Source organism: Natrix helvetica (assembly GCF_964273705.1).
Source record: "Natrix helvetica genome assembly, chromosome: 7".
NCBI lineage: Eukaryota > Metazoa > Chordata > Lepidosauria > Squamata > Natricidae > Natrix > Natrix helvetica.
In genome coordinates, this window is record NC_138558.1 from 28,046,300 (window position 1) to 28,059,762 (window position 13,463).

Here is a 13,463-nt window from a genome sequence, read left to right on the forward strand (position 1 = left end):
CAATACTGAAGCACAATAAAATTATGTAGATCAATTTAGTTGAAGAATGAAGCTTTCACATCTTTAGGGTAATATGAAATATATTTCAGGATAAAAAGATAGAAAGGGAAAGAGAATAATATGTCAATTAGCATTGTATTATGTGGATTTCAGCCACCAGAAATATTAACATCCTGCCTGTGCTGCCCAGAAATTTTTGAAATAACTTTTCATAGATATTTTTCAATAATTGTGTGCAATCTATTGCTTTAACAGTAACCAGAGAAACTAAATGTTTGCTGCGACGGCTGTTTTATTGTTTATACTTTTCTAGGGTTGACTTTTGTTTTTTATTTTTTGCTAAAGTTTAGCATGCAGTAGATTAAGCTATACAGATTAAAACAATAGAACATAAAATAGATTCTATTACTTTTGTATGAAATTACTTTCTCTAGTTATCAGAAGAGTTAAGGTCTGAGTGATCATACGAAGGACTCTATTTTAGTTAATAATTGTACTCAAGTTTTCAATAAACATACGGTAGTTAAAACTAACTAGAAGATAAAAATGATCAGAAAGTGCAGAAAAATAAAAAAGAGAAAACAAAAATAAAAAGGCAACAAAACAAAAATAAAAAGTGGTTTTCAACCTTCATCACATCGACATAAACTAACGTACTAACTTTTCCATCTATTTTAACATTACAAATAAAAAAAACAACCCTCCTCATAGCCAAACTTTATCTAAACACAACTCACAAATCATCCTCTTTTCAATCATAGTTCATCAAAAAGAATTTTAAGAGTTACCAGAAATATCAAACAAGGTTTATCCCTGAACAAATGGTTGAACTTTACATTCGTCCTTTTTGTTGTTGATAATCTTGATCTAGAAATTTAAGCTGCTGGAAATAGTTGATTTGGAGCATCAGAATTTGCCTGTATGTGATGATTCTCATTGTTCTAAATTGGTGTCTAGATTTTGGAATATATAGTCCAAATATAGGAAAATAATATATTTTACCAATATATATTGGGGGAAACAAAAGAAATAAAAAACCCAACATATATTGTATGCAAAAATGTTTATAAATTTCAAGGATAATACAATAAAGGACAAAATGAATGAGTTCAACTAGCACATTAAATTGTGGTTGATGTAAACAGGTTTATATTAAGTTGGATTTGGCACAAACTATGAAAACTGAGTTCTCACAATAGTAAAGCATAATCAATCAATCCATACTACAACTTCATACAATATAGCATCTATACCAAGCAGTGTTAGTACTAAAAGCATCATTTCTGTCCATTTCTGTATTTTAGGGCATAGAAACAATTGCCAGTATACAAATGCAAATATCCTGAAATAATTGATAAATTGGTAAACAACTGAATGTTTTCCTGTGGGTATGTGGCAGTCCCTGTAGTTCTCCTTTCCATAATTGGTTTCAGCCAATCAGTGAAGAAGGAAAAATTTACAATTTTTCTGTAAATCTGCTCATATGCAATAATGTCTAATATATGTAGTCCTTGACTTACAATCATAGTTGAGCCCAAAATATCCATTGCTAAGCAAGGAATTGTTAAGTAAAATTTCCCTTTTTTAACAACCTTTCTTGCCACAGTTGTTATGTGAGTCACTATAAGTTAGAAACAAAGTTATTAAGTGAGTCTGGCTTCCCCATTGACTTTGTTTGTCAGAAGGTCACAGAAGGTGATCACATGACCCTGGGACATGGCTACCTTCATAAATGCATGCTTTACTACAGTGGTGGGTTTCAAAAAAATTTGGAACCTACTCTGTGGGTGTGGCTTGCTTTGTGGGAGTGGCTTGCTGGTCATGTGACCAGGTGGGAGTGGCTTGTCAGTCATGTGACCGGATGGGAGTGGCCAAGACGATGTCACTGAATTGTTTGCCCCAATGGATGATCTACAAAAAGAAGATATAAAAAAGGAAATTTATTATTTTGTGTACTTACTACTTAAATAAGATTAAAATAAGTACACAAAACTATAAAAGAGCTACTTACAGAAAGTAAGTAGCTTACTACTTACTACTTGTATTTTAAAGGGAATACATATTTAATTTTACACATGTTAACAGCTGCTGGAATTGTGTTTGCAAAACAGTGGAAAAAACAAAGATATGAAAATGAATAAATATTAGAATGTGCAAGAATGAATAAATTGGCAATTAAAATCAAGAAGGCTTCGAATACTTTTTCAGGTGGGATTTGTTTTATCAATTGCTAACTAACAGAAACAGCAATTCGAAATCTAAAAGTATGAAAGAAAACCCCAATTATGTAAGGAAAGGTCACTAAAATGTATAAGGAAATATTATTAGTACTAGATCATTATTAATGTGTGGATAACTGTGGGACATTACACACACACACACACACACACACACAAACTATGGCAGTGCCAGGAAAACACCAAAAAATAACAATTCCCCCCAAAAGACTGCAGATAAAACCAGTTTTTTTCCCTAACCCTAAGAATAGGAAAGACAAAGCCACTGGAATAAAAACCATCAAGGCATTGTGGGAAATTATAAAGGACAGTGCCAGGAAGCTCACAGAACCAGCAACCACCTCACAGTTACCTAAACAACCAGGTATCACACAGAAACACACAAAATCTGGCAAAGCTGCCTTGCACCAACCTGGTCTGCCCATAGAAAAGCAGCCACCTTGAGACACATAAACCATGCACCAACCTGTACACTTAAAAGCAACATATTGCATCACAAATAAAACATTTGCAAAAAGGAATAACATTTCTTGTAATAAACATTATATAAACAATAAATAAATAAAAATTCCCTAAAATAATTTAAAAAAAGATATTCTACACACAATAAATTAAAATAAAACCATTAAAATATTCTATACATAATAAATTAAAATAAAACCATTAAAATATTCTATACACAATAAATTAAAATAAAACCATTAAAAATATTCTATACACAATAAATAAAATTTGAGATTGTGGAGATGTAATTCTAAGGCCGGTCATTGTGGAAGGTCCTGATGAGGAGTTCGTGATGACCACGAGGCAGGAGGCATATAAATTAATAAATGAAGAAATAAATGCCCTGTGGTCTCGATGGTTTGCTTGCAGATGTTTTATTGTCATTGGTGTGAGATACTAGCTGGGTCATGAAGTGTCTGCAAGAAAACCACCAAGCTCAGGGAACACCCAAGGACCCCGCTGTCGTCTCCCTCCCCCCACCACTCCTCTTCCTCCTCTCAGTATATCCCACTCTTTCTACCACTGATGATGAGGATAATACCTGGTTTGGGTAATGAAACATCTGCAAGAAAACAAGCAAGCTCAGAGAGCACCAAGGACCACACAGTCATTGCCCTCCTCCTCCTCCTCTCTGTATACCCCATTTTTTCTAGCACTGATGATACACCTGGTTGCGTAAGGAGATGCCTGCAAGAAAACCATCAAGTTCAGAGAACACCAAAGGCCCCCACAGTCCTCTCCCTCCTTATCTTTTTCATTTTTGTCCTCCTACTTCTCCTCTTCCTCCTCCTTTCCCCACAATCCCATTCCCTTCTAGCACTGATGATGTTACCTAGTTTGGTAATGAAATGCCTGTAAGAAAACCACCAAGCTCAGAAAGCAGCAAGGATCCCACTATCCTCCATCACCTCTTTCTCCTTCTCTTTCTCCTTTTTGTCCTATCTTTCTCCTCCTTCCCCCCAACCCCACTCCCTTCTAGCACTGATGATGTTACCTAGTTTGTTAATGAAATGTCTGCACCAAGCTCAGAGAGCACCCAGGACCCCTCATTACAACCTCATTACAAGCTACCGTCCATCTCCCCCGTGCTCAGAAAAGGAAGCCCGGGTAAGTCCTTTGCTAGCAGGCAGGTTTTAGGATGCCTGCCGCCACCAAAGCACCTTCCCGGAGTTGCTTTTCTGAGCATGGGGAGATGGACGGCGCAAAATACCACCCATCTCCCCATGCTCGGAAAAGGAAGCCCGGGTAAGTCCTTTGCTAGCAAGCAGGTTTTAGGACGCTGCCACCACCAAAGCACCTTCCCGGAGTTGCTTTTCTGAGCACAGGAGATGGACGGTAGTTTGTGCGGTGTGGCTGGTGCCTAGGAGGTCCTAGGAGGCCAGACGCGCCATGTAAGCTCCTACCGCCGTCCCCACCCCCGCGCCCATGCTTTCTGGCAGCCAGGCATCTTAGGCAAGGCCGTGGACCTTGCAGAGGCCTTGCAAGGTCCCCAAACTTTTCAAAGATGCCGGCCACGCCGTGTAAGCTCCCACCGCCATCCCCACCCCCACGCCTGTGCTTTCTGGCGGCCCTGCGCTATAAGTGAGCCCGGGATCCTTGCAAGGCCGCAAAAGGTCACCGGACTCGCTTATAGTGCAGGGCCACGGCAGGCCGCTCCACATGGCCTGCCGCCGCCGGCTCCCTGCTCCGTGCTTAGTTGCAGCTTACTTACCTCCTCGGAGTCAGCAGGCAGCAATAGAGAGCCAAGCAGGGAAAAAGATAAGTGGGTTTAGATAGGGTTCTTAGAGGTGGGGGGGGCGATTGGTGAGCCAGCCAATCAGTGAGCGGTGGGAGGGGCTAGGATAGTGCGGACAGGTGGAGGGAGCGAGTGATGGAGCGGCTTCTAGACGAGTGGGGGAGAGCGAGCGAGTGACAGGACTGTGGCAGGCGTTCCGGAAGTTACTTCCGGATCCACCGGTTGAACCTCCTCTCACCGGATCGGTAAATTTCACCAACCGTTTCTCCTGAGCCGGTGCGAACTGGCAGAAACCCACCACTGCTTTACTAGATGATCTATATTTTTGTATAATGTGTAATTATATTTTTGTTCTATTTTTCATTTTTTAAGCCAAGGTCCCTTGTCTTCTATTAAAGCAGCAATCAAGAGAAGTAAGTAGATTTTTGGTCTGTTATATCTATCTGGTGAATGCCGAAGAGATGAACAAATGTTTATTAATATTTTCATTAAATAGACTGCAGGTGCTTTGGTTTTTAGTGTTGTTTGTAAATTGCTCTACCGTTGCAGATATATTGTTTTTCTTCCCTGCACTTTCTTGTAAATATTTCAAATTCCAGGATTGATTATCCTCATTATACATGACCTGATTCTTGTTGTTTCGTTTAACAGATAAATTTGTTTCTTTTTGAGCTCTTTTAAACAGAGTTCATGCTAATTTATCAAAATTATGTAAGTTACATCCAATGTATTTTGATAAAAAATAAATGAGTTAAATTATTCAGATCAGTTGTTTGCCTTCTCACCAAACATACTTGTTTAAAGAATTTTTTTTTGACAAGTCTTTAAATATATTTCTTTGCTTATATATCATTCTCATTTTCTAGTATAAAAACCTGAGCTGGATTGCATTGTTTGTTATTTACTCATTTTATGAAACAAGAAGATGCTAGAACTTGTATTTGTGATTTCTTTTATCCAACAAGTTTTGGAGAAAGATATCAGAATTTCTATTTTATATTATCTGCACTTTAATAGAGCATTTGATTTCTATTCTGTAGTTAATATGAACAAAGTTGGTTGAACGTATCACTACCATAAATTAAAATATGATTTTGGATGATGAGGAAATTTATAGTTAATCCAAAACAAGCTTTTTCAAAAATTCTCTTTGTAAAGGAAGAAAAAAAATTGTAAAACTTGTTATGGCTTGTTATTGTAATGCTACGTTATGGTTTAATGTTAATTCTGAACCAAAATTAAAAGCAGGCTGATAGAAGTATTACATGATCCCACCTGATCTGGAATCCATAGGAAAAGAATCTGGTTCTTGCTTCTTCTGTCTAATAAATGTCAATATTCAATTTATTTTTTAGATGAGCCTGTAACCATGTCATTGTATTTAGTGGTTGTAAATTATATTGCGATATAGCAGAGTGGGATATTATTAGCATTCATTGGATTTTAGAGTTATTTGAATAGCTGAAAGATTTGTTTATTTCTGGTGTTTTTACGTCATTTCAGTCAGTACAGATCTAAGCAGCTTACAATATCAACAGCTTATATTAAGAAAATAAATAAATATAAGTTTATTTATAAAGCAACAGCTTATATAATAGCAACAGCATATGAATAAACATTAATTGATAACCATAACAATAACACACATGCTATCTTATAATCAGTCGAGAATTATATACTTTATTAATAGCGCCACCATTGTTCATCACAGGCACAATTCTCTCTTACCTCAGGGTTGTGAAGATCCAGGCACAAATCATATATATTATGAAAAGGTGTTCTACTCCAACACCACCACCCCCGCACAGCCTTTTGGATGCCAGGGACTGGTTCCATGAAGGGTGGTTTTTCAGCGGATTGTGGGGAGGGGCTAGTTTCACATGCTGCCTAATTGGTGCCCCTTTTTCTATTCAACAGAGCCCCTGCAGAAAATGCTTTCTTTTGAGTGTCTTCCCATTATATTTCATATGTGTTGGACCTCTGAGCATATGTTCTCTGCATGAATGCTTTAGTTGGATGGATTGGTTCTATCATCCAACAGATAAGGACTTTAAAAGTGATAAGTAGCACCTTGAACTGCAACCAGAAACAGAATGGCATCCACTGTAGCTGCTACAACAATTGGTGCTATAGAACAGTTTGTAATTCCTTTAGCTAAAATTTGCATCAGTTGTAGTCTTGGGATGATCTTCAAGAGCAGTCCCATGTAGAATATATAATAATATTCCAATAGCGAAATAATGGGGTGAGCAACTGTTGCCTTTACTTCTGGCTCCAGATAGAGTAGCACCTGGCAGGCTAGCTGCAGCTGGATAACTGAGGCTACCCCTGAGTACAAGTTTCACCGGCTATTCCAATAGCAGCTGAGCGTTCCAGAGGACCCACAAATTATGCACCATCTCTTTTTAGATATGCGGCACAGCCACATATCTACCCCAGGCCACTTGAGAGATGTGGCATGCGGATCCGTTGTCTGAAAAGTCACTTACTGTCTGACAAGGGCAATTTCCATGCTATTATTTGCATTCTAATAACTGGAAATATATTTGACGTAGTATGACTATATTAATTCAGGCTTAATGATCAATTATTTGTAATGTTCTAGATAATATAAATAGGTGGCAGACTAAATTGACGCTGATAAACGAATACTGTTTCACTTTTTTTTCATCCCTTCACCCTTAAGCATTTTTGTCAAATTCTCACATTCTTTTACTTCAAACTAACATGGTTGCTTGTATGGAATTGTCATATATATATAAATACAATTTTACTAAAACACTTTTCATATTTCCTCTAACCATTTTTCCAATTTTCCAATCAAAGTAACTTTTCCCCAACTTTTGAAGAGGGGGGGAGCATTAAATTAAAGAGAAGAACCAAAGTTTCTAAACATCAGAGTTTTTTTCAGAAGACATTTTTAGGACAACTGTTAATGACGTTAATTTCTGTACATTTATCCTGTTTAGTTCCACTGAACACACTGGTTCTGTGAGCATATGTACAGATGAACATTTGTGCAAATGTATTGTATCCCTCCCTATATACTTGTTTCTTTTTCTTTAGTATAGAAGGAATGTTTTCCTTTATATATAGTTTATCTACAAACAAGCATTTTCTTGCTTGCTCACTTTCTCTCTAGTTGCAAATAAAACACAATTATTTCCAATGAAATCTTTAGCAAGATAACATTTCATGAGATTATGTAAAACATTCTACCTCTTCCCAGTATGCAGTAGTTAAGATAGCATGTGACATACTGGTGAGTGCTTATGCAGCAATTTTACTTAAAGCTGTTTTATATATATAAATATGTACATATCACATGCACACATACATGCATAAAGGCATATTTTATTTATTTATTATTTACTACATTTTATGCTGCCCATGTCCCATCTACAAGGTGACTCTGTGCCACTCTGGAATATTATTATGAATAGCTGGTAGCTTTTACAAAAGGATGCACACAATTATTGTACACATGCTTACAATATTTTTGTTTGGAAAAGTGAATAGGGAAGGAAATGTAAGGCAGTGCCTGAATTAGGAACATGTTTTGTTCCTAATTGTCTTTAACCTGCATTTCTTTTTAAGTTGGACTGCCTATGACTACAAATGGACTGCCTATTACTAAGACTGACAGATTGAGTTCCTTCCTTCAGCTGGTGAAGCATTGAAGTTGTGCAGTGCTTTCTGGAATTGTTGAAAACAGGCTATATATTAAACACGTGTGGCTTCAGTGATACCTGAAACCATTGCACAGCTTCAGTGCTTTGTAGGTTCAAGGAAGGCAGTGCTGTTCACCATTTTTAGTAATAGGCAGCCCATTTGTATCTAGGGATTGCCTTTAAGTTGGACGTTCTTAAACTGGACACTGTTTGTATGCATGTAAAATAAATGGTTTAAGCATTTATTAGGTCTCAGTGAGTATGGTTCCCTAGCCCTGGGGGGAAAATAACATTATTATATGTCATCGAATTAGATAAGTTACACCAAGAGATTTTGAGTGACTTAATGTTCCTAAGGCTGAAGAGGACTTGAAGCTGGATCTCCCTACATCCAGCATAACAATCTAATGCCCCAGAGATCCTTATCTCAAGATAAACTCAAGAAATTCTCTAAAGCAATTTCAGTTGACCACATGACTAAAATGAAAAAGGAGATTTTGCTTACAAGCAGAAATCATTTATGCATGGGTCTTGACTGAAATTTTTCTTTCAGATTCCTTATGTGCAGATTTATAGGAGGCATAGTGAGTAGAGATGGGTTCCTATGGTTGGACCGGTTTGGCCGAACTGGTAGTGGTTTGCCTGCCTGGGTCGCTAGAATTGGCAGCGACCCAGACCTGCCACGCCTCCGAATCGGTTCCCCGGTCGGCGTGGCATGTTTATTTTTAATGTTCTGAGCATGCGCAGACCTATTTACGGGCAACTGTGCATGCACGCGGAGCGCGCGTCTGGCACGCGTGCAAAATTGCACGTGCACCGAACCGGCAGTAATGCCAGCAGCAACCCACCCCTGATAGTGAGCCTTTATCTTTTAAATGCAGTGATAGATTATGATAATAACAAGAGAGAAATTGTATTTCTCAAAGTTAAATCGGTTTATCTGAATGTCCAAAACCCCAGAGAGCCAACACAACCCACCTGGCCTCTTAGGCAACACATCTACAAGTACTCAAAGACTAGTACTCAGTTTACTATAACACTCTTTCCCTATTTTACTGCAGCTTTACTACAACTACTGCACGGCTTCTCTATGTAAGCCCTACTTCTGAAGAACAGTAACCCTTCCATTTGCTTTAGGCTGCTGCAGGCTGTTTTAGTTTCCTAAACGAGCACCAACATCTTCCCGCTGATTCCCACGCCAACACCACCATACTGAGCTATGTCTCTGCTCAGCATTTATTGCCACACTTTGGTGGGCTATAGGCGCTGGCTAATTTGCAGGCAGCCTGTCCTCTGACACTGAAAGAGACTATAAAAGGAGCATGTGTTTTCCCTGAAAAAGTCATTAATAAGGAAACATGAACATTTGTTGCAAAATTGATATTTACTAAGACAGAGAAATCAAAACAATGTTTTGCCATTGTAGAACATGGAAGTTTTGAGTAATTCTACTATCTTCAATGAATATTCAAGTGTTGAAGAGTCGGGGGGGGGGGAGTACCAACACCTTCAAAATAAGGAGATTGTTTAATTCTGTTGTTCAAATAGATACAGTATGAAGCTGCTGGTTATTTCCCCCCCTCCTTTTTAAAACCAAATTTGAATTTTAAAACTGGCATTTAAAACACTGCCAGAGTTCATTTGTGGGGGAAACATACTATGATACCCTTATCTGACTAACAAAGACAGTCTAATGGATCTTTACTGTTCATCTGGTTTGTTCTTTTTTCTCTTTCTTTATCTTCTTCTGTAACCCTTCTTTTTCTCCTTTAGCACTCATGAATAGTGCACCTCAAATATGCCCCGTAGAAGAGGTATGTCTTTCCTCACTTCCCCACCTGGTGCTTTGCTTCTATAAATTTTAAACGGTGCAATTAGAATAATTTGCTGCTGCTTAATCAAACAAGAGTTTCCGCTAAATCATGTTATCTGGAGAATATTCCTTCTAATTTGCTATTGTTTTCATTATATACGATAAATGCAAATGATCTCATTCAAATAAAACTTCAGTTATTTAATAAGATTTATAATGAGCAAATCTATAGTTAGGTCATTTTACATAAGGAATGTGCTCTAATATAACTACCTAACATAAGCTTTAATTTTTTTATTAGTAGTACTATTGCCTGAATCTTACTGAGGTTATGCTTGGAATTATGGTATTACTTACTGGAAATTCCCAGTCTACTTTTCGCTTGTCATTTGAAAGCACAGACATGAAATGCGGGGTCTCAGAAAAGTAGAACAAATTGATAGAGCCAATCACATATTCTTTTGATTATTTTGGTTAACATAGTACGCTAAGTCAAATTTGATGAATATATATGATGATGAATGCAGTAAAATCTGATGAATATATACAATGGATCACTAAGTAATTTCTGATTTATAAACCAGAAGTGGCTCACTTAATAATGGCAAACCAAAGTCCATATGGTTTAACTGACTGTGTGAATATTTATCATATCAGACTTTTTGCCTTTGTACTAAAATGAAGTCAAATCAGGTATATGTGAATGTTAAAGACTTTAATAAATCAACCATGTACAGTATACTTATAGTTTAATATTGTGGAACTAATTTTGAATGCTCTATATTGTTTCATTGGCTATAAGGTATGTCTAATGAAATTTCCTTAATCTCAAAGCCATAAGGAGATGCTGATCAAATGCTGGACTCAAAAACACTTTAATCATGTGTTTTGAATTAAATAATTAATGGTTTTTTGATAATCACCTATGGATAGTAATCATTTCTGAAGAATTTTGGGAAACACATTGAAATATGTTAGCAGTGGTAAAAAATTAATTGTCTGCCTTTTGTTTAAAATTAGCTTCTCGGACAACTTATCACAGTGAACAGCAAAGAGAAAGAAGGTATGGTGATAATCACTCCATTTCTAATTATTCTACCAATAAAATAAGTGTAAGAAGTGACTTATAACATATAAATGAAAATGTTGTTATAGAATATCTAAATGTTGCACTGGTTTTTTTTATTACACGTTTAAAAATGAGACAATAAATAGATTTAAATATGTTTTCTTTGGAAATTGTATTTTAAAATCAATCCTCTGTCCTGTGGCATATTCATTGGACTGCATTAACTGATGCAGTTAAGTTTCAAGGACTTTGTTTTTTTATTTATTTAATTTCTACTCTTTCTGCCTGATTCTTCAACAATCAGGATGGCACCTCCTGGTTAAAACATAATGTAAGTTAGACTAATAATACAATTAAAATGAATATTGATATTAAAGGTTTATAATAAATTAACAATTACAGCCTTGATAGAAGACAAGTGACTTTATCATTTTCCAAAATATTGGGAAAAGTAGGTAGGGTGAAAGAGTTTGCTATGTGTATGGATGCTGTCATCACAAAGTGATAAATCAAGTCTGTTGAGATTGGACATACAGGCTACTATTGATTTTTGTGGACTCTACAATATTTTATATGTTGTGGCAATTCACGCCTTTGATGCCCAATATTATGTTGACAGATTGTTTAGATCAGGCATGGCCAACCTGAAGCTCATGGGCCTTTAGGGTGTGGGACAGCTACTAATTCAGCCCCACGAGGCAATAAAACATATAGAAAAATAAATGAAGTTTGTTATTCATATAGTACATTATATTACATATTTTATATGTAGCCCACGACAATTATTCAATGTGGTACGGGCAAACCAAAAGCTTGGACAAACATGGTTAAAGCAAATGTATGGATACTTCAAAAATTGAATTCTTGCCAATTATAAGAATATTGGAGATTTTGTTTGGCCTCTTAGATACAGGCAACAAAAACACAAGGTGGTAAATGGACTTGTCTATGGGCACTAATGGGTTCAAAAAATGAGAGAAGGTGTTTCCAAGCAACTGAATTAGAAAGAGCCAATCACTTTCCAAATACTGTGTAGTCATACATTGCTGAATTTGGTCCTGTTCTCCCCCCTCCCCCCATCCAGGCGCCCTGAAATTACAATAGTTGCAGCTGAGCCACTTGGACCATCCTCCTGGTTTCCAGGTGGAAACTGTGTCGCTCAACAAGGGCTACTGTTCCAGTCAACTCATAGTCAGACGCCTTGGAGAACCACTGAACTTGTTCCAGCAGAGGTGAGGAAGCACAGAATTTCCTTCTTGGTTCAAGTTGATGTTTGTTTGAGCATTATAATGTAGTGAGATAACTGTAGTTATCAGAATCCATGAACGGTGAGTTCAGGAGAAGAAATGGTGAACTGAAGTGGGGGAAAAATAGAACTGACGATTATGCCATAATGAAAAGCCAGCAGGTAAGACTGGCTTTTGAAATTCCTCTCTGAACAAAAAGATAACTTGAGATTGCCATAAATTCTTCAGACAATTTCTTCTCTATGTTCTTGACAGTTCATTTAGTAACCATTCAAAGTTCATTTAGTAACCGTTCAAAGTTACAATAGCACTGGAAAAAGTACCTGTTTTTTACACTTATGACGGCTACTACACTTATAACAGCTACTAATGTACTAATTTAACAGCTTGCAGTCATTCCCTTAACAACTATGGCAAGAAAGGTGGTGAAATGGGACAAAATTAAAAACACTTAACAACATACATTTTGGACTCAATTATGGCTGTAAGTCAAGGACTATCTGTAGTCATTTTGCTCTAAGCCCAGTTGATGCCTTCAAAAGATACTGGGTTCACATACTTCCTTTATTAATCAGTATTGGAAATTGCTTGTAAGCTGCTTTTCAATTACTAGGAACCTTTCCATCAACAAATTGTATAGGGCAGGGGTGTCCAAACTTGGGAACTTTAAGACTTGCTGGCTGGGGAATTCTGGGAGTAAGTCCACAAGTCTTAAAGTTCCCAAGTTTGGACACCCCTGGTATAGGGAATGTCAACCCTCCTGGGTAAACCAAACAGGAAACATGACTAGATGAGCTAAATCTACTTGATTCCAAGGCTACATTAATAGAGTCTGAAAGTACAATATTTGCATCCTCCACTTTTAACTGCTTGCTCCATTTGGGTGGGTCCTTCCTCAGTTTCCTCGCAGCATAAAGTGACTTGGACTGTTATTTGATTGTTTCTTAAGCAACATCTCTTTTCCCCTTTCTTCAAGGTCACCCATGTATTCCATTACATTGAGTTTCCATCAAAATACATTTTAAATGCAAGTTTACAGCTTTAATTTTTTTTTCTGGAATAAACAGCAAAAGAGTGAAACGTTTTTGGAAAAAGTAAAACTTTGATTTTTAGAAAGTTACAAATAGATTAAGGGTCCAATTAACTTTGAAATAAGATTTTAGAATTAATTATAAGAGTCCTCTTCA

At 36.9% G+C, this 13,463-nt stretch overlaps 1 protein-coding gene across 3 annotated transcripts in view; it reads left to right on the forward strand.

Moving 5' to 3' along the window:
* The window catches only part of SH3D19 (SH3 domain containing 19), a 71,603-nt gene that overhangs the window by 28,492 nt on the left and 29,648 nt on the right, over positions 1 to 13,463 (forward strand). For 2 of the 3 annotated variants that reach the window (XM_081960242.1, XM_081960244.1), the window contains exons 3-5: positions 4,849 to 4,889; positions 10,981 to 11,023; positions 12,114 to 12,261. In XM_081960242.1, the coding sequence (XP_081816368.1) occupies positions 4,849 to 4,889; positions 10,981 to 11,023; positions 12,114 to 12,261 (232 nt within the window). Of the gene's footprint in view, positions 1 to 4,848; positions 4,890 to 9,920; positions 9,962 to 10,980; positions 11,024 to 12,113; positions 12,262 to 13,463 lie in introns of all 3 variants that reach the window. The other variant, XM_081960243.1, reaches the window with a different exon arrangement.